The sequence below is a fragment of the Aquarana catesbeiana genome, linkage group LG01 (assembly GCF_042186555.1).
Source record: "Aquarana catesbeiana isolate 2022-GZ linkage group LG01, ASM4218655v1, whole genome shotgun sequence".
NCBI lineage: Eukaryota > Metazoa > Chordata > Amphibia > Anura > Ranidae > Aquarana > Aquarana catesbeiana.
In genome coordinates, this window is record NC_133324.1 from 954,158,409 (window position 1) to 954,179,819 (window position 21,411).

Genomic DNA, 21,411 nt, shown 5'->3' on the forward strand with positions numbered 1-21,411 from the left:
GGTCAACCCGGTGGTATTCTTTTCTCTGATGTTTTTGAAACAGCAATTTGGTAACATGCTGGCAAAGGAACCGCCTGGGTGGGTTGGTATTTTTCAGTCCCGGTTTAGGCCTTTTCTGAGAAGCTGGGAGAATGGTGGGCCAGTAAAAAGCCTGAGGGTCCGACATGGTAAGCTCCTGACTTGCGTTGCCCCATGCCTGAAAATGCTTCGGCAGTGGCGAGTGATGACAGAGGAAATTGGGTCTCTTCCTAGGAAGGCCCTGGAGAGGAGGGTTGTTAAATCTGCCTTTAGCGAGCCACTGACCTTGAGGGATTGCCCGGGCCCTGTTATGAGGGAGGGTCTGCGTTTGCTCAATCTAGAGAGAATCCCTTTAAAGTTTTGGGATTTGTCGCTCGTTTCATGGCAGACTCTATGTAAAGGGCAACCTGAATCCTTTCCCTGCAGAGAACCGTGGTTGTCCAAGAGTGGAATGTGGTGGGGTGGAGGAGACAATGGACCACTTCTTGCTTCAGTGCCCCTTCAATATAGAAGTCTACAAGCGGGTGGGTGGGGCTCTGGTTATCCCTTTCCTTTCCTGCTTGAGTTATGCGGAGTGGTCGTACAGGGCCTTTGAGACACATCGGGGTTTCGATTTTGAGACACTTTTTCTAGTTAGCTTAGTAGTCCGTTTCTTCACATGGAATGCACAATGTCAGGTTTCCATTGGGAAAAAAGTCCTTCCTGTTGAGGTGGTGGTGCACAACATTCTGGGTGAGGTTGGGAAGATTCTGAGTCTTGAAGGACAGGTGGCGGCCGGGGGCCTGGACAAAGGCGTGGAGGAATGTCGGGTCCCTGTAGCTGCTGTCTGTCGGACTTTGGCTGTGTGACTTTCTTTCTGTCTCTTCACGTGCCCGAGATTTTTATCAGATCAGATTTTTGGAAAAAGGCAGCATGCATGGTTTACATGTGTAATCGTTTCTTAGCCTGAGTGGGTGTTTCGGTGGAGGTTATGGCTTTGTTTTGCATAATTTTGTAGTTTTGCTAGTAATACAATTATGTTTCTTTGTATATAGTTCTATTTATGCTTTTTGGCAAAAACCCGTTTGCTTTTTTGTTATCTGCTGATGTAAGCCTGTTTGTTTTTGTTTATGTATATATTCTTTTTTTTTTTTTTTTTTATTTGTGTGTGTGTGTATATGTAAATATGTTTCAATACCAAGCTGTATGCTTGCAAGATTTTTAATAAACAAAAATTTACACTCTAATGCCCCCCCCCCCCCAGTCACACACTAATAATAATAATATTATACATGTATATAGCGCTGACCTATACCATAGCGCTGTACAGAGAACACTGAACCAGTCACATCAGTCTCTGTACCAGAGGAGCGTACACTCTAATGTCGTCCCCCCCCCCCCCCCCCCCCACAGTCACACACTATTATACATTTATATACAGTGGATATAAAAAGTCTACACACCCCTGTTAAAATGTCAGGTTTCCTGTAAAAAAAAAAAAAAAAAAAAAAAGACAAAGATAAATCATTTCAGAACTTTTTCCACCTATAGGCTTGGTTCATACTTGTGCGATGTGGGAATCCACTGCGGCTTCCCGCATCGCGCTCGACTCGCCCGGCAGTTCATACTGCCCTATGCAAACTGCTGGGTGTGTCAATACCATGTTAATTACACCCCCCCCCCCCCATTTCAGCTCAGATATCGCACTGCGAACTGACAGTTCGGATATGAATCTGATCGCATGGGTGTGAACATCCCAATCGATTCTGGTGCGGACCAAAAAAAGGGTCCTGTGCGAGTTTTTTGTCCGAATGCGATGCGATATCAGCCATACTATGTGTATGACTGAAATCGCATTGAAATCACATGCGATCTCGCACCACGCACAAGTGTGAACCGGGACTCAACATGACCTATAAACTGTACAACTCAGTTGAACAACAAACTGAAATCTTTTAGGTGGAGGGAAACAAAAAAATAAAAATAAATAAATAATAATATGGTTGCATAAGCAGGCACACCCTTACACTAATACTTTTATTGAAGCACCTTTTAACTTTTATTACAGCACTCAGTCTTTTTGGGGATGAGTCTATCAGCATGGCACATCTTGACTTGGCAATATTTGCCCACTCTTCTTTGCAAAAACACTCCAAATCTGTCAGATTGCGAGGACATCTCCTGTGCACAGCCCTCTTCAGATCACCCCCACAGATTTTCAATGGGATTCAGGTCTGGGCTCTGGCTGGGCCATTCCAAAACTTTAATCTTCTTCTGGTGAAGCCATTCCTTTGTTGATTTGGATGTATGATTTGGGTCGTTGCCATGCTGAAAGATGAAGTTCCTCTTCACGTTCAGCTTTCTAGCAGAAGCCTGAAGGTTTTATGCCAATATTGACTGGTATTTGGAACTGCTCATAATTCCTTCCACCTTGACTAAGGTTCCTGTTTCAGCTGAAAAAAAACGAGCCCCAAAGCATGATGCTGCCACCACCATGCTTCACAGTGGGTATGGCGTTCTTTTGGTGATGTACAGTGTTGTTTTTGCGCCAAACATATCTTTTGGAATTGTGGCCAAAAAGTTCAACCTTGGTTCCATCAGACCAGAACATATTTCCCCACATCTGTTTTTTGCAAAATTTAGCCGGGCTTGGATGTTTTTCTTCGTAAGAAAAGGCTTCTGGTGAAGCCATTCCTTTGTTGATTTGGATGTATGCTTTGGGTCGTTGCCATGCTGAAAGTTCCTCATTCATGTTCAGCTTTGCTTTAAGGAAATTGCTTGCGATGGTAGGAATCCTATAATGGGCGTTCTAAGGTTCTGCGTGGTGATTGTGCTCTGTTTGGATATGGATACTGCAGGGTAAGTGAGGTGTAGTGTCTCCCTCCACTTCAAGAACCTTCTAGTCATCCATTGTGCCGTACCAGCAGCCATATTGAACAATACTGATCGCCAGTTAAAATGTGAATGTAATATTTTATGATTTTAGAACTCACACCTAATCGTTTCACATTCAGTGAACTGCACCTGAGTCATTCATTTGTTTGTCCTTCTGGAATGCAAGATTCATTGTAAAATCGCACTGATATGCAGAGTTGAACAGACATCAAGGGAAGAGACCTTTGATGCGTTTCTCAATCGCTCTTATGATTATGCATTTTGTGCAAAATGTGTTGAGGTCCTTTTTATTTATGACTAAGCCCTGGTGGGGGCGAAACGCCTCAGGGTGTGTAGTGGAGACATGTAGTCTGAGGCAGTTCCTTATCGTTTGTTCACCTGGGCTGGTTGGGAGTAGGGGCGATCCGTTCCTCTTTACATTAACTAGCACCCTGTATTGGTATCGGGATAAGCCTGCACCCCATGATCTAGGACACGGATATGCTTTCACCTCTACTTTTGAGTGGCGCCAAAAACAATATTCCAGGTCACAGAGGTTCCTTCTTTAACGTTGTCTTGCTTGGCGGTAACATTATTGTAATGGCGCACAGACATCAAAGTAACTCGACGCATTTTGCACAAAGTGCTTAAGCGTAAGAATGTACGAAACGCGTCAAGGTTTATTCTTTAAAGTCTGTTCATCTGTGCATGCCTCTTTACAGTAAATCTTACGGCCAACCAAGACAAACAAGAGGATGAAGCGGTTTTATTGTACTGGAATTTTTATTGAATCCACTTTTGATTTTGGTTGATCACCAGGATCCTTTTAAAGAAAGTGACTTCCATTTTATGGTAAATAATAAAATAACCATAAAATTTTCTTTTTTTTCCGTCTTCTAGGATCCGGCAGCAGCTGCGATTGCAGACGGAGACTGCGACATCCGAGAGGCGGAGTCCGTGTCCATGAACTACAAACCTTCTCCGCTGCAAGTCAAGTTAGGTAGGTGGAAGGTGTAGGCGCAGAAGGTCATGCTGGAGGTGTGGAGCTGTACTTGGTCCGAGGCTTGTGTGGAATATTGAACTAAGAATGATCGTAATGTTGGTGTCCTTATCCCTTGGGCCCCCTTCCCTTCACCAGCATTTATATAATATTCCTGCGATACCTGACACTCCCCCTACATCAGGAGGCCAAAATACTACTCCTTCATCAGGAGTCCAATGCGCCCCCTGTTTATCAGGAGTCCAATGCGCCCCCTGTTTATCAGGAGTCCAATGCGCCCCCTGTTTATCAGGAGTCCAATGCGCCCCCTGTTTATCAGGAGTCCAATGCGCCCCCTGTTTATCAGGAGTCCAATGCGCCCCCTGTTTATCAGGAGTCCAATGCGCCCCCTGTTTATCAGGAGTCCAATGCGCCCCCTGTTTATCAGGAGTCCAATGCGCCCCCTGTTTATCAGGAGTCCAATGCGCCCCCTGTTTATCAGGAGTCCAATGCGCCCCCTGTTTATCAGGAGGCCAATGCGCCCCCTCCCCCTTCATCAGGAGGCCAATGCGCCCCCTCCCCCTTCATCAGGAGGCCAATGCGCCCCCTCCCCCTTCATCAGGAGGCCAATGCGCCCCCTCCCCCTTCATCAGGAGGCCAATGCGCCCCCTCCCCCTTCATCAGGAGGCCAATGCGCCCCCTCCCCCTTCATCAGGAGGCCAATGCGCCCCCTCCCCCTTCATCAGGAGGCCAATGCGCCCCCTCCCCCTTCATCAGGAGGCCTATGCACCCCCCCTTCATCAGGAGGCCTATGCACCCCCCCATCAGGAGGCCCAATACACTCCCCCTTTATCAGGAGGCCCAATACACTCCCCCTTTATCAGGAGGCCCAATACACTCCCCCTTTATCAGGAGGCCCAATACACTCCCCCTTTATCAGGAGGCCCAATTCACTCCCCCTTTATCAGGAGGCCCAATTAACTCCCCCTTTATCAGGAGGCCCAATACACTCCCCCTTTATCAGGAGGCCCAAGACACTCCCCCTTTATCAGGAGGCCCAAGACACTCCCCCTTTATCAGGAGGCCCAAGACACTCCCCCTTTATCAGGAGGCCCAAGACACTCCCCCTTTATCAGGAGGCCCAAGACACTCCCCCTTTATCAGGAGGCCCAAGACACTCCCCCTTTATCAGGAGGCCCAAGACACTCCCCCTTTATCAGGAGGCCCAAGACACTCCCCCTTTATCAGGAGGCCCAAGACACTCCCCCTTTATCAGGAGGCCCAAGACACTCCCCCTTTATCAGGAGGCCCAAGACACTCCCCCTTTATCAGGAGGCCCAAGACACTCCCCCTTTATCAGGAGGCCCAAGACACTCCCCCTTTATCAGGAGGCCCAAGACACTCCCCCCTTTATCAGGAGGCCCAAGACACTCCCCCTTTATCAGGGGGCCCAAGACACTCCCCCTTTATCAGGGGGCCCAAGACACTGCCCTTTATCAGGGGGCCCAACACACTGCCCCGTTATCAGGGGGCCCAACACACTGCCCCGTTATCAGGGGGCCCAACACACTGCCCCGTTATCAGGGGGCCCAACACACTGCCCCGTTATCAGGGGGCCCAACACACTGCCCCATTATCAGGGGGCCCAACACACTGCCCCGTTATCAGGGGGCCCAACACACTGCCCCTTTATCAGGGGGCTCAATAGAACGGAACTGAACAACTGAACTAAAACCAGAAAATCTGCACAGTTTAACCTGAGTTTTATGTAACCTGCTGCTGTCATAATTAGCAGTATTTTCATAGTGCCTCTGCTCTCTTTGGTCATGTATCTTTCTACAGTGCACCCACCAACTTTCATGGGACAACAGTGAGGGCCGGTGAGATCATTTCTTTGTGTATGACCATTGAGTATGCATAATTAGGATTGAAATATCCCACATGAGTATAGTTTAGTTTAAAGTAAAGGAAGAGATGCAACTGCTGATATCCTTCTGAAAATGCTATATGCCGGGCTGTCTCTGACAGTGGCATATTTTTAGGATCTTTTGCCTGGGATGGTAAGGTATGTCAGTGTGTCTTCCTATAACCCACCAAGTCATATTTGTTAATCATACATTATGGGACACAGGATGACGATTTTCAGGTACAGTGGGTTATGCTGCTGCCTTCAGTAGATTGACTACTTCTGACCACCAATGTAAGAAGCATTCTTCCCACTGACCACCAATGTAAGCAGCATTCTTCTTAATGACCATCAATGTAAGAAGCATTCTTCCCACTGACCACCAACATACGGAGCATTCTTTCCCACTGACCACTAATGTAAGGAGCATTCTTCCCACTGATCACCAATGTAAGGAACATTCTTCCCACTAACCACCAATGTAAGGAGCATTCTTCCCACTGATCACCAATGTAAGGAGCATTCTTCCCACTGATCACCAATGTAAGGAACATTCTTCCCACTGATCACCAATGTAAGGAACATTCTTCCCACTGATCGCCAATGTAAGGAGCATTCTTCCCACTGACCACCAATGTAAGGGACATTCTTCCCACTGACCACCAATGTAAGGGACATTCTTCCCACTGACCACCAATGTAAGGGGCATTCTTCCCACTGATCACCAATGTAAGGGGCATTCTTCCCACTGATCACCAATGTAAGGGGCATTCTTCCCACTGACCACCAATGTAAGGGGCATTCTTCCCACTGACCACCAATGTAAGGAGCATTCTTCCCACTGACCACCAATGTAAGCGACATTCTTCCCACTGACCACCAATGTGAGGACCACTCTTCCTAGGGCATACTGACTGCCCTAGGAGGTATGCCTGCCAAAAAAAGGGTAAATACCTCCTCCTATGCTGTTTCCCAGTAACAACACCAACCTCCTCTCAAAGTTGGCCTTTGTTTCCTCTCTTGCCCACCCCACAGTTGGATTGTTTTGGATGTTCCCATGTATCTGATTTACTTCATCCAATGTCCCATAATGTGCAATGAAGAAAAGTATTGACTTGTCTTACCTCCTTTCTCTTGAAATACCTTACGGGACACAGGTCCCTCATCTCTGAAGGAATGGCTGTGGTACTTGCTGAGTCAGCTATACAGATTGCATCATGGAACATGAGGGAGAACCTGAAAATGACTGAAAACAATCTTGTAAGAAATACGATAGCACTTAGAGCCCTTGCCCTTATCCACAACCCCCTGAGGCTTGAGTAGTTTTACAGGATTTTGGAATAATGAAGATGTGTCTTTTATTATCTGTATTTTCCGCAAAAGTATAATCCCATTGACAAGGAAAATTTTAGAAAGTTTAAATTTAACCATTGTTCACGAACAGGCAATTGATTGGTGGCAGAGATTATCTTTCACCTCACATGATGGGTAATGGAGACTATATGATGGAAACATTTTATTTTGTAGGAGAGGCTTGATGGGTTGGGGAAGGTGTGAGGCCGATGAAGTGTTGGATGTTGGCTTGTGTCTTTGGTAAAATTTATGAACATCTGTCTAGAAAATATGATTTTAATAAGTTGGCTAGTAGGGAGGCCAATGTCCGTAATCAATGCTTATTAAAGATGTCTGGATGGGTCCGCCGTTGCTCTCTGCCAATCCTTTCACTAGATTTCGCTCGTCCAATGAATAAAATTCAAAGCAACATAGAAAACCCATCCAGTGCCCTCAGGAACACCACCAACCTCATCTCAAAGTATCACCCAAACCATCCTCCTCACTCCTCCCAAGATCTCCTGCTCTCCAACACCCTCGTCACCTCCTCCTATGATGGACCCCAATAACACCACCAACCTCATCTCAAAGTATCACCCAAACCATCCTCCTCACTCATCCCAAGACCTCCTGCTCTCTAACACCCACGTCACCTTCACCCATGCTGTCCCCCAGGACTTCTCCAGAGCCTCTCCCATTCTCTGAACTCTCCTTCCCCAATCTGTCTGACTATCTCCTACTCTTTCTACCTTTTTAGGTGATCCATGAAAACTCATCTCTTCAGGGAAGTCTATCCTGCCTCTACCTAACAACTGAACTTTTACTTTCTCCATTACCTTTTTGTTATCACTTTCTCCTCCGTTTTAGACCATAATCTCCCGCAAGCAGGGCCCTCTAAACGCTCTGGTCTTCAATTGTATTGTAAATGTTCTATCCCCCTTTTTATATTGCAGAGTGTTGGCGGATATAATGATAATGCAATAGACCAGCCTCTCAAATTATTCTGTAGCAATGCGGTATTGTTTGCACCAGGCCCAGTTCATCTCCTTTTATCCCAGCCATTGTCCGCTTTACTTTTTTTTTTTTGAAGGCCCCTCATCTCTCTGTACTGTGTATTCTGTATGTGCTCGGTGTCCTCTACTTCACATATTGCTCTCATCATTGACCTGCTTGACCTCCTTGACCACTCCGGTCCTTCTACAAAGCGTTCTTTGCCTCGTCGTACTGTCCGCCTCGTCTCATCCTAGCCTGTGATTACATTTCCACAGAGCGCCAGCCATCATTACCTTTTGTGAGGGATGCCATTTCCCCCTCCGCCTGGTGACCCATCCCGGCTCAGCTCATTACCCGGCCAACGCACCAAGCTGACAGCCAAGTCCCCAGGGACTGATTATGTGTAATTGTGAGAGAGGCCAGAGCTATGGAGAATTCTCCACGACTATGTGCCAGCAATATCAGGTTGTGTTTGTATCGGAAGGCCGAGCACCCCAGTGTTGCTCCTCACCAAATCTGGAGAACACCTACCTGAGGCACGATACAGCTCTACTTCTCCTTGAAAATGATCTTTACTTCCACCTTCTTCAACTTAGTCCTTTATTATGTCATAAAGCTGTTTACTGCTTTCAACTTCGGCCTTCCCTTCAGTCTTTCACAGTTGTACCGGTTCCTATTCCTGGACTGAAATGGCTTCCTCTGATTTCACTGCACACTGTGAGCTTCTCACAATCTGCCTTAGAAGCTGCAGCAAGTCAGATAGAGCCTGCCTCATTTCTTGTCTGGAGGACACCCAGCATTATCTGTCGCTTTCCCCCCCAGCCTCACTGTCACTAGCCCGCCCCTTTCCATTTATTGGATTTCAGTTCTTTTAACTACTTCCGGACCGCCGCACGCCGATGTACGTCCTTACTTTGAAGGAGGATATTGTTGTTATGGCAGCAGCTAGTTGCTATAACCCTGGTATCCTCTTGGAATGCTTCAAGATAAAAGTGATCTCTGCGGCGGATTCGCAGCAACATCATTTTTATCAGCGGCAGGAGAGGGACCCCCCTCCCAAAGCGCTTCGGTGCTCTCTGCCGGTTACCGGGGCTGTCGGTAGCGGCGGAGGCGATCGGATGTTGTGCCTTCCTTGGCATGGAGACGAGTGAGGGGAAGACGGCCCCCGCACCCGTCTCCATGACATTGCAGGGCGGAAAAGACGCAAAATGTCACTTCCGCCCATAGCTCCTAAAGGGCAATTTTTTTTTTTTTTTTTTTTTATTCTTTTTTTAAATGACTTTTTTTTTTTTTTTTTAATTCTTTTTTTAAATGACTTTTTTTTTTTTTTTTTTTTTTTAATTGCATTTTAGTGTAAATATGAGATCTGAAGTCTTTTTGACCCCAGATCTCATATTTAAGAGGTCCTGTCATGTTTTTTTTCTGTTACAAGGGATGTTTACATTCCTTATAAAAGGAATAAAAGTGACACAATTTTTAGGGTAAAACGAATGTTAAGGCCTAAGCACAATTTTGCAACTTTGACATGTGTTAGTAAAATCGTATATATCATCACAACTACTTTGTGTATCCAAGTGGACTATGCCTTGTGTTTTTTTTTTTTTTTTTTTTTTTTAGGACAGATTGGGCTTTCTTTTGGTAGTAAATGGTAATGGATATCTCCTGATTTTTTTTTTTTTTTCACCTTTGAATTAGAGCGGAGACTGCGAGACAGGCCTTCTCGTCCAACATCAGTGCCTGACCTCACAAATGCTCTTCTGGAAGAATGGTCAAACATTCCCATAGACACACTCCTAAACCTTGTGGACGGCCTTCCCAAAAGAGTTGAAGCTGTTACATCTGTAAAGGGTGGGCCAACTCAATATTGAACCCTACGGACTAAGACTGGGATGCCATTAAAGTTCATATGTGTGTAAAGGCAGGCGTCCCAATACTTTTAGTAGTGTAGTGTATATTGCGGTTTGCAAGTGGTTTACTAGGATTATGGCTAAAAATATCAGCCAAAACACCGGTACCATTTTTTGACACTCTTTGATCAACTCTATGGCCTTGGAGGACTGGAGCGACGTCATGATGTCACTTCTGGTCCAGGCTGGAAGAACATATATTAATTTTTTTTTTCTTTTAAGTAAAAGATCAAAAACGTATTTTTTTTTCTGCTCTTAAAGGTAAAAGAAGAGATTTGAGGTCTTTTTGACCCCAGTTCTCGTCATAAAGAGAACCTGTCCTCTTTATTATTACTTATACAAGGGATGTTTACATTTTTTGTAATAGGAATAAAAGTGATCAAAAAAAATTAAAGGGACAGTGTAAAAATAAAAAATAAAGTAAAATAAATAATAAATTATTATTTTATAGCTCCCCATCCCTCTATGCTTTGCGAAGAAGCGAACGCATACGTAAGTCGCACACACGCGTGTAAACGGTATTCGAACCACACATGTGAGGTATCGCTGCGAACGTTAGAGCGAGAGCAATAATTCTAGTGTTGGACCTTCTCTGTAACTCTAAACATGTAACCTGTAAGGACATTTAAAGCGTCCCCTGTGGAGATGTTTAAGAATCGTGGTTTATCGCCATTCCACAAGCATGCGCAATTCTAAAGCGTGACATGTTGGGTATCTATTTACTCGGCGTAACATCATCTTTCACATTATACAATTTTTTTTTTGCAAAAACGTTGCTCAAATCCTGTGAGACATAAAACAATTGCAATGATCACCATTTTATTCCCTAGGGTCTCTGCTAATAAAAAAATGATGTAATGTTTGGAGGTTATAAGTACGGTAATTTTCTAGCAAAAAATACTGATTTAAAAAAAAATTTTAAAAAAAGCGTGGCCGGCAAGTAGTTAAAAATATAGAAAAAAACAACAACTTGTAACACAATAATTTAGTGATTTCTTTAGGGCACATTTTGAATTCCAGCATCACACAAAAGAAAGTACACCCCTCGCATTTTTGTAAATATGTTATTCTATCTTTTCATGTGACAACACTGAAGAAATGACACTTTGCTACAATGTAAAGTAGTGAGTGTACAGCTTGTATAACAGTGTAAATTTGCTGTCCCCTCAAAATAACTCAACACACAGCCATTAATGTCTAAACCGCTGGCAACAAAAGTGAGTACACCCCTAAGTGAAAATGTCCAAATTGGGCCTAATTAGCCATGTTCCCTCCCCGGTGTCATGTGACTTGTTAGTGTTACAAGGTCTCAGGTGTGAATGGGGAGCAGGTGTATTAAATTTGGTGTTATCGCTCTCACTCTCTCATACTGGTCACTGGAAGATCAACATGGCACCTTATGGCAAAGAACTCTCTGAGGATCTGAAAAAAAGAATTGTTTCTCTACAGAAAGATGGCCTAGGCTATAAGAAGATTGCCAAGACCCTGAAACTGAGCTGCAGCACGGTGGCCAAGACCATACAGAGGTATAACAGGACAGGTTGCACTCAGAACAGGCTTTGCCATGGTCCACCAAAGAAGTTGAGGTCACCTTCTCAGCGTCATATCCAGAGGTTGTCTTTGGGAAATAGACGTATGAGTGCTGCCAGCATTGCTGCAGAGGTTGAAGGGGTGGGAGGTCAGCCTGTCAGTGCTCAGACCATACGCTGCACACTGCATCAAATTAGTCTGCATGGCTGTCATCCCAGAAGGAAGCCTCTTCTAAAGATGATGCACAAGAAAGCCTGCAAACAGTTTGCTGAAGACAAGCAGACTAAGGACATTGATTACTGGAACCATGTCCTGTGGTCTGATGAGACCAAGATAAACATATTTGGTTCAGATGGTGTCAAGCGTAAAGAATCGGACATTTATTGTATAGACCAGTGATGGTGAACCTTGGCACCCCAGATGTTTTGAAACTACATTTCCCATGATGCTCATCTACACTGCAGAGTGCATGAGGATCATGGGAAATGTAGTTCCAAAACATCTGGGGTGCCGAGGTTCTCCATCACTGGTCTAGTGTGTGCTGTTGGATGCAGACTGAGCCTTGACAGGTTCTCTTTAGTTTCAGCAGCCTATCCGATGTGCCGCCACGCCAGGATTAAGATTGTTTTTTCTTCCCAGACAGCAGTGCAATGATCGGGCTCCTTCGTAAGACGTGAATAATTAGTTTTACATCCTGTGTTCTCCGTCTCTGTCCTCCCCCCTCGGTGTCGGGGAAAAGATTGATCTGTGGGTGGGGGGAGCAGGCTCTGATAAATCTTGTTTACAGCGTTATTTGCATTCATTGATTAGAATTCAGGCCCATCCTTGGCTGCCGAGTCCTGCCATGAATAATGGACACCCTGCCCACAACCCCCCTCCCTTCCCTTTTAGAGGCAATTTACCTCCCGCTCCGATATCTCAGCTGCTTCCATTATGTGGGAACATCAAACTCCCAATATTAATAGATTGATCGCCTCGGCATCGTCCGTAGTCTTCGAGTCCCAATATTAATCGATTGATTACCCCAGTCTCGTCTGCAGTCATCAGTCTCCTAATATTAATAGATTGATCACTTCGGCCTCGCCTGTAGTCTTCGCAATTCCCAATATTAATCGATTGATTACCCCAGCCTTGTCCGCAGTCATCGTGACTCCCAATATTAATAGATCGATTATCTTGGTATCATCTGCAGTCATCGCAACTCCCAATACTAATCGATTGATTACCTCAGTCTCATCTGCAGTCATCAGCCTCCATTAATAGATTGATCACCTCGGCATCGTCTGTAGTCTTCGCAATTCCCAATATTAATAGATTGATTACCCCAGCCTCATCTGCAGTCTTTAGCCTCCCAATATTAATAGATTGATTACCTCGGCATCGTCTGTAGTCTTCGCAATTCCCAATAATATTAAATTGATTACCCCTGCCTCGTCCACATTCATTATGACTCCCAATATTAATAGATTGATCACCCCAGCCTCGTCCGCAGTCATCAGCCTCCCAATATTAATAGATTGTAGTCATCGCAACTCCAAATATTAATAGATTGATCACCCCGACCTCGTCTGTAGTCTTTAGCCTCCCAATATTAATAGATTGATTACCTTGGCATTCTCTGTAGTCTGCAGCCTCCCAATATTAATAGATTGATTACCTTGGCATCCTCTGTAGTCTGCAGCCTCCCAATATTAATAGATTGATTACCTCGGCATCGTCGGTAGTCTTCGCAATTCCCAATAATATTAAATTGATTACCCTTGCTTGATCTGCAGTGATCAGCCCCCCAATATTAATAGATTAATCACCCGACCCTTGTCTGCAGTCTTTAGCCTCCCAATATTAATAGATTGATTACCTCGGCATCGTCTGTAGTCTTTGCAATTCCAAAAAATATTAAATTGATTACCCTTGCCTCGTCCACATTCATCATGACTCCCAATATTAAGTGATAACCCCGGCATCGTCTGTAGTCATCGTACCCACAGTATTAATAGATGGATTACCTTGGCATTGTCTGCAGTCTTCAGCCTTCCAATATTAATAGATTGATCACCTCGGCATCGTCTGCAGTCATCTCGACTCCCAATATTAATTGATTACCTTGGGATCGTCTGCAGTCATCTCGACTCCCAATATTAATAGATTGATTACCTTGGGATCGTCTGCAGTCATCTCGACTCTCAATATTAATAGATTGATTACCTCGGCATCGTCTGCAGCCATCTTGACTCCCGATATTAATAGATTGATTACCCTGGCATCTTCTGTAGTTTGCGATTCACAGTTGTTGTTTTGTTTTTTTCAATAAATAATAAAAAAAAAATTATTGAAAAGTGGAATACATGGTACAAATATAAAGGAGAAAAGACATGAGATAAGTGGTGATACATAATAAAAACACAGTTAAACACAATGTCATCTGTGCATATCAATGATTGTGGGATAGCCAAAGAAAAAAATTGTAAACCAAGAGATCAATCCAATGAATGAAGTTACACGGATACAATGAGAGCCTGAAACTTTAATTGCTAACTAAGAGGCACGTTTTTAGATCTGTTTCGCCATCAGATATCCAATGATCCCATACCTTTAGAATATTTAAGTGGACAACCTCAATGCATATAGATGAACTTTTTGTAAGGCAATACATCATTCACCTCCTTTTTTTTTCAACCTTGAACAGTAGGAGGCGTTGCCTGCATCCAGTTCCTCGACAATGTTTTTTTTTTCTTGCCATGAAAAGTGCTTCAGTTAAGAAAGTGGCAATGAATTTATCGATTCCTAAATCTGGAAGTAATCCCAGTAGACACTTTTTGGGATCTAGGACTGCTGGGGACCCCATCACATCATGTAGGAAGTGGATTATCTAATGCCAAAACATTTGTATAAGCGGACAGGTCCAAATTGAGTGGTAGAAGGACCCAGGTGCAGAGGCACATAATGGGCAGAGTGAACTACGGCGTGGGTTGGTAGTGGGCTAACCTACGGGGTTGTTAAATATGCCCGATTGTAATACGTATAATTGCTTCAATCTATTGGATATTTTAAGGGGAGACTAATTTTAGTAATTCCAAAATTTCTTCCCAGTCATCATACTCTATTGCTCCAATATCAGACTCCCAAGCTAGCTTTGACTTTATAAGCCAAGTCTGTACTTGGGGGAGGCGGATAGTGGAGTAAAGGGTAGAGCAGGGGTAGGCAACCTCGGCCCTCCAGCTGTGGTGAAACTACAAATTCCATCATGCCTCTGCCTCTAGGAGTCATGCCTGTGATTTGTTAGGGTCTTGTAATGGCTCATGGGACTTGTAGTTTCAAAACAGCTGTAGGGCCGAGGTTGCCTACCCCTGGTGTAGAGATTCGTTTGGGTACCGCGCCCAAGATTGTGTGCACTGTGGAAGGGGTTATCAATGGTTGTTAGGGATGGTTAAACTGGGTTTGTAGGGCATGGTGGAGCTGCAGGTATCTAAAAAAAAAAAAAAAAAAAAAAAAGAGATGGTTGGGGAGCGCAAATTCTTCCTTTTAAAGTTTGAAATTGTTTGGTCCAGGATGTGGTCAAAACGTGGTGCAAGTATACTATTCCCAGGGTGGCCCACACTTCAGGGTCTGGCACTTCAAGTAATTCCGGTGGTTGCTATTATACCATAGGGGGGGTATGAGAATGAGAAGACAGGACATTATGTTTTCGAAGGGCAAGTTCCCAGACTCGTCGGTGATGAGATACCATACTGTCTTTATACCTGGAGATGTCCTAGTGCGTTTTCCCCCCCGGAGAATAGACTGTAAGGGAGTATGAGCGGGGTGGTCAGGGTTACTACATATTAAGACCTGGTGGAAGGTCGGTTTTTATAATAAAAAAAATGGGACAGTTGGGAGGCTAAAGAGTAGTCTCTGAAGTCGGGGAGTGTAGCCCCTCCTAAAGAAGTGGGGTTTTTGAGGACTAGCCAAGCTAATTTATGTCTGCTATGGCCCCAGACAAAGGAGTTAAGGATGGACTCTATAATCATAAAGAATTTAGAAGGTACATACAGAGGGGCATGCCACAGCAAGTACAGTATTTTAGGTTGAAGTACCATTATGATCAAGTTTATTCCAACCCATCACTCCCAGTGGTAGTCTGGTCTAGATTTGCGTTTTTTGGTTTTAACAAATGTAATAAGGGGTTTCAGATTAAGGGAATAATAAGGCCTCATGCACACTGAGCATTAAAATAACGCCAGTAGCTTTGCAGTGAGTTTTTCAACGTTTGGCGTTTTTACAATAGCGGTTATTAGCGTTTTTTTTTTTAGCATTTTTCCACGTTTTTTCTTCTTCAATGCATCAAAAACGTTAAAAAATGCTGGTGAGCCACTTTTTTGAGCGTTTATCGGCGTTCATCAACGGTTTTTGACGTTAGAGGGTTTTTACAGCTGAAAAATTCATCTCAACCCACTAGTTTTTTTTTTTTTTTTTTTTTTTTTTAAGCCAAAAAACGCCCCGGCCAAAAACTGCTGATAACAGCCTATGTATGCATGGACACATAGGATAACATGATGGGGAGTTTATTGACCATAGAAAAAAAAGTCTGAAGCCGAAAACGGCTGCTGTAAAAACTTCTAAAAAACGTCCAGTGTGGATGAGATCTAATCCTTGACCACTTCCAGCCCAAGGATGTCATATGACGTCCTTGACTTTCAGTGGTGATATGATGGTTGCAGCTACAGGCATCATTCAGATATCTTCTTTTTCAGCTGGTGAATCTGTGCACTGTAAGAATGATCATAGCAGCAGTTCAGCCATTTATTCAACTGTCCATCCAGATCCTCTGGTTTATAGACCAGATACATCCTAAATATAGAGCCATTTATCCAATTGTCCATCCAGAGCCTCTGGTTTATAGACCGGATACATCCTAAATATAGAGCCATTTATCCAACTATCCATCCATAGCCTCTGGTTTATATATCAGACGATCCTAGAGCCATCATCTGGTCAATGTATGGAAACCATATCCGTTAGTGATGAGGGTTTGGAGAATGATGATACAAAAACCTTTCTGGTCGCATTGTAAGTTGGGCTTAGAGTAAATAAATACCCTCCAGAAAGGAATTCTTCGTAACTCTTTTGGAATGACATCATCCGGAATCCGCTTCTTCGTGCCCATGTAGATGGTTTGCAGGCCCAGATTCTGATTGGCTATTTAGAATTCCATTTTTCCCAGGGTCAGAAAACATTCCTAGCTCAGTTTGTCCTTGTCTGCAGGTTTCCTTTTGGATATTTATTATCATAGGGAGCTCAGAGTTGCGGGCTGGTGAGGTCTTCTATGGTCGCCCCTGCTCATTGCTTACTCTGCACCTGTTTCTGGGAGTCCTCAAGTATCTTCTGAGTGCAGGAACCGTGAGCTCTCCGGTGTTCATTAATCCCAGTGTCAAGGTGAATCTGCAATAATCACTAGAAGTGTCACTCCGCTGCACATTACAGCTAAGATCTCTGCATCTCGGAACCTTTTTCCGCAGAGCTATAAAAAGACAGCTGTGTGGAATTGCTGTACGTATAAGCAATTTTTTTTGCAGAAATGGTCTGTCAACAAGAACTGAGCTGAGAGTAAAGGCAGAAGGCTCAGGTTCTCATGGCAAACCGCACTGCCAGGTCAAGGTGTCACTGCAAAACGAGAACTTGTCCCAATCTAGAACCCAAACTGGGTGCAAAGATGGCAGTGACTGTGGACAGTCTTACCTGGAGGTAGCTTGTCCTTCAAAAGGAAGTTCTGAAAGCTGTCCCCCGCCCCCAACCTCAAAAAAAGCCAAGTGTAGCAAAGGACTAGTCACTTGTGTTTTCTGTGGTCTCCCTGCAGCCGATCTTTTCCTATTACTGACCATGCCATATTCTCCACTGTAAAAAGATTTGCAGTTGAAGCGCCACACCACTGCTAAGAGGTCCAGATACAACTTTGTTCTATTAAAGGTCAGGGGGACAATTTAAAGAGTAACCAACACTTTTTCTGAGGTCTAAGTACCCCCTTCATCATGGCTTGACTGGCAACATAGTAAACCAACCAGAAGTGAACTGGACCTACAATGGTATTTTTTTCTGGTGTGAGTTCAAAGCACAGGCCTAGCCAGCAGCGTTTCTCCACTGTGTCTCTGTGGAGAGGCGGCCATCTTGGCAAAGGCAGGTCTTTGCTTCCTCATGTCAAAGCCTCCAGCAAGGAGAACAGGAAGCAGTGACATCACCAGATATCACTCCAAATCTGCGGAGTAGTATAGTCAGAGGCAGCAGTGGCTTTGATGATCTCACACTTCAGATATATATCTATAAGGCTATAGAACAGGAGTGCCTAGGCACCCCCATATACTAGGAAGTTTCAAAGATCAAATTTTTTTTGGAGAGCTGCTAAAGCAGAACTTCAGCATTCACAAGATAATGATGGCGTGTATAAATATTTCCTGAAATGAATCCTGGTGGTCCTTGCATGTAGCCAGTCTGTCTGGAATCAGTAAATGGATAATGCTTCCGGCTGCAGATGATAGCAAGACGATACGGGTCACATAATGGCTTCCTGCCATATCAGTCTCGTTGTGACCCCCCCCCCCCCCGGCTCCAAAGGCTTATTCTTGGATGAATAATTCGACAGGACAAGTAGCCGAGTACCACTTCATTATCCAGACGTTAACCCCTTCCTGCCATCTCACGGTAGCTCTTTGCTGTGATTGGCTCACATTGATCACATGATTTATAATTATTATTTATTGAAGGTATATATGTTCCCCCCTCATACAGCTTTGGTTGCTATATCTGAATCATATTCTAAAGCTGGAGAAACAGCTGCTGCCTTGTTCGCTGCCTGACCACATGCTGATCACGCTTCCTGTCTTCCGGCTCCTGAGTGCGCCTAGCAGCAACAACATGCACTTAAAAGAGGTGTAGACCACTGAGGATCTGTCTTTTAATGGCACTCAGAGGTTGGAAGGTAGAGAGTGAAACCCGGCAGGTAAAAAGCTGCCGTCACACTACAGGTAAACTTTGACCCCCCTAAGAGTCAGAAGTAAAGTCTCTCGTCTTTTATCATTTAAGACTGAGCCATGTAGTCATGACTGGCTCTCTTTAATGGTCTCATGCTGACCACAGCCTGCATGTCACTCAGGCAAGTTACACAATGGAGATCATTCCTTTTCTTTATGCTGCTCCATGTCAGTTGGGTTTTCTGAACCACTAATGCGCCGCGTGTCTTAGTCTTGCATGGCTTGAAATGGCAAAGCGACACAAGGATTGCTGTGTGTGTCAGGGGTCGTTACTCATAAGGCCAGCCCCCCTTGCTGCTGCTCCTTGCCTGACTCCTTGTGCCTCATGCCTTCCATGTCCACCTGTGACTCCCAGTGACCCCAACCTATGTCTGGATTGCCCCCTGAGACTTCTGTGACTCCTGTGACCCCCTTGTGTCTCCTTTGTCTCCTATGACCTCTGTGCATTCCTGTGTGCTCCTGTGGCATCCAACAACTTCAGAGTACCCTGTGCTACTAGTGACCCCAAAGTATTATACATCCACTGAGTGACCCCTGTGACTTCTGTATTACCAGTGACCCCTGTGACTCCTGTCCATCCAGTGACCCCTGTGACTTCATTGTCTCCTATGACCTCTGTGCATTGCTGTCCCTCCAGTGACCCCTGCGACTCCTGTCCCTCCAGTGACCCCTGCGACTCCTGTCCCTCCAGTGACCCCTGTCCCTTCTGTGGCTCCTGTCCCTCCAGTGACCCCTGTGACTCCTGTCCCTCCAGTGACTCCTGTCCCTCCAGTGACCCCTGTGACTCCTGTCCCTCCAGAGACCCCTGTCCCTTCTGTGGCTCCTGTCCCTCCAGTGACCCCTGCGACTCCTGTCCCTCCAGTGACCCCTGCGACTCCTGTCCCTCCAGTGACCCCTGCGACTCCTGTCCCTCCAGTGACCCCTGCGACTCCTGTCCCTCCAGTGACCCCTGCGACTCCTGTCCCTCCAGTGACCCCTGCGACTCCTGTCCCAGTGACTCCTGTCCCTCCAGTGACCCCTGTCCCTACTGTGACCCCTGTGACTCCTGTCCCTCCAGTGACCCCTGTCCCTTCTGTGGCTCCTGTCCCTCCAGTGACCCCTGTGACTCCTGTCCCTCCAGTGACCCCTGTCCCTTCTGTGACTCCTGCCCCTCCAGTGACCCCTGTGACTCCTGTCCCTCCAGTGACCCCTGCGACTCCTGTCCCTCCAGTGACCCCTGCGACTCCTGTCCCTCCAGTGACCCCTGCGACTCCTGTCCCTCCAGTGACCCCTGTGACTCCTGTCCCTCCAGTGACCCCTGCGACTCCTGTCCCTCCAGTGACCCCTGCGACTCCTGTCCCTCCAGTGACCCCTGCGACTCCTGTCCCTCCAGTGACCCCTGCGACTCCTGTCCCTCCAGTGACTCCTGTCCCTCCAGTGACCCCTGTGACTCCTGTCCCTCCAGTGACTCCTGTCCCTCCAGTGACCCCTGTGACTCCTGTCCCTCCAGAGACCCCTGTCCCTTCTGTGGCTCCTGTCCCTCCAGTGACCTCTGCGACTCCTGTCCCTCCAGTGACCCCTGCGACTCCTGTCCCTCCAGTGACCCCTGCGACTCCTGTCCCTCCAGTGACCCCTGCGACTCCTATTCCTCCAGTGACCCTTGCGACTCCTATTCCTCCAGTGACCCCTGTCCCCCCAGTGACCCCAGGCAGCTGGGTGAATGAGATGTGGGCAGGGAGGGTGATCAGCATGGTGGGGAGGGGGCAGTTACTGAAACTGATCCCCTGTATGGCCCTCTCTACAGCACCTGAAAGCTGGCTTCTTCTTATCTCCCTCCTGCCGGCTTTCAGCTGCTGCAGAGAGAGCCATACAGGGGATCCGTTCCATTAATTGCACCCCCCACCACATCGAGCATCCCCCTGCTGCCCAGGCCTCCCTGTGTGCCCACCTACCTCCTAGGTCTGCCGTGTTCCCTCCTTCTCACCGGCAGCTGCAAGCACCCAATAGAATCCTTTTAGGATGGACAGTGGGGGAAGGTTCTGGTAAATGTCACATTTACAAGCTCCTTTCTTTCCTGAATGAACACAATGAATGATCAGTACTGACCACTCAGTGATCAGTGACAATCACTCAATGTGCTCATTCATATTTGAAGCATAGTAAACTGAGTGTATTTGGGGGGTCCAGTGTTTCCTGTCCTTACAGGACCCTGAAGAGCCGCCTGTGTTTACCGCCCATACAGTAAGATCCCTTCTACGTGGCATCCAGAAGCATCAGCCCATAGCCAACGGCAAACGCTTGCCCATCACAACTGCCATCTTTAGGGACATGTCAAAAATCCTCGCACGCTCCCCAGTCTAGTCATCCAAGGGGCCATCTACCTGGCCCTTTACGGTTTTCTACGGCCTAGCGAATTCACCTTTAGTGACACTGGCAGCCATGTACTATATAGACACCACCTGACTCCCTTTTAAAACCATTACGTCCTTTAGTTTGCGGTCTCCGACAATCCGGACCCGAGGTCTACATTAACCTCTTTCGAACTAACAACTCCATGCAGGCCAGCCTCCCCCTTGACAAACTGACCCCCATCAGGTCAGCTCTCCAAGACTTCACCCATACATGGGGATGTACTAAGAAGCAGCTTCAGTCTCTCTTGAGAATGCTCAATTCTGCAATACGGGTCATTCCCCAGGGTCGATCTTTGTGTCACGCCTCCTAGTCTTCCTCTCCCAGACACAGGACCCTGATCAGATCCTTATTTAAGACACCGCGGCAGTAGCGGACCTATCAATGTGGGAAGGTTCTGTACTACGTGGAACGGTATATCAATGTTTATACCGTCAATATCGCTCCTATCACCCCAGGTTGTGACAGATGCCGCAGCCTCCACAGGCTTCGCTGTAATTTTTG

The 21,411-nt window shown here is 45.9% G+C and overlaps 1 protein-coding gene across 1 annotated transcript in view; it reads left to right on the top strand.

The window, feature by feature from the left end:
• Positions 1 to 21,411, top strand: part of FAM219A (family with sequence similarity 219 member A) — a gene marked incomplete in the record, with an annotated part of 127,791 nt that overhangs the window by 61,611 nt on the left and 44,769 nt on the right. Inside the window, 1 exon segment of the mRNA XM_073611724.1 lies at positions 3,772 to 3,871. Within this exon segment, the coding sequence (XP_073467825.1) occupies positions 3,772 to 3,871 (100 nt within the window).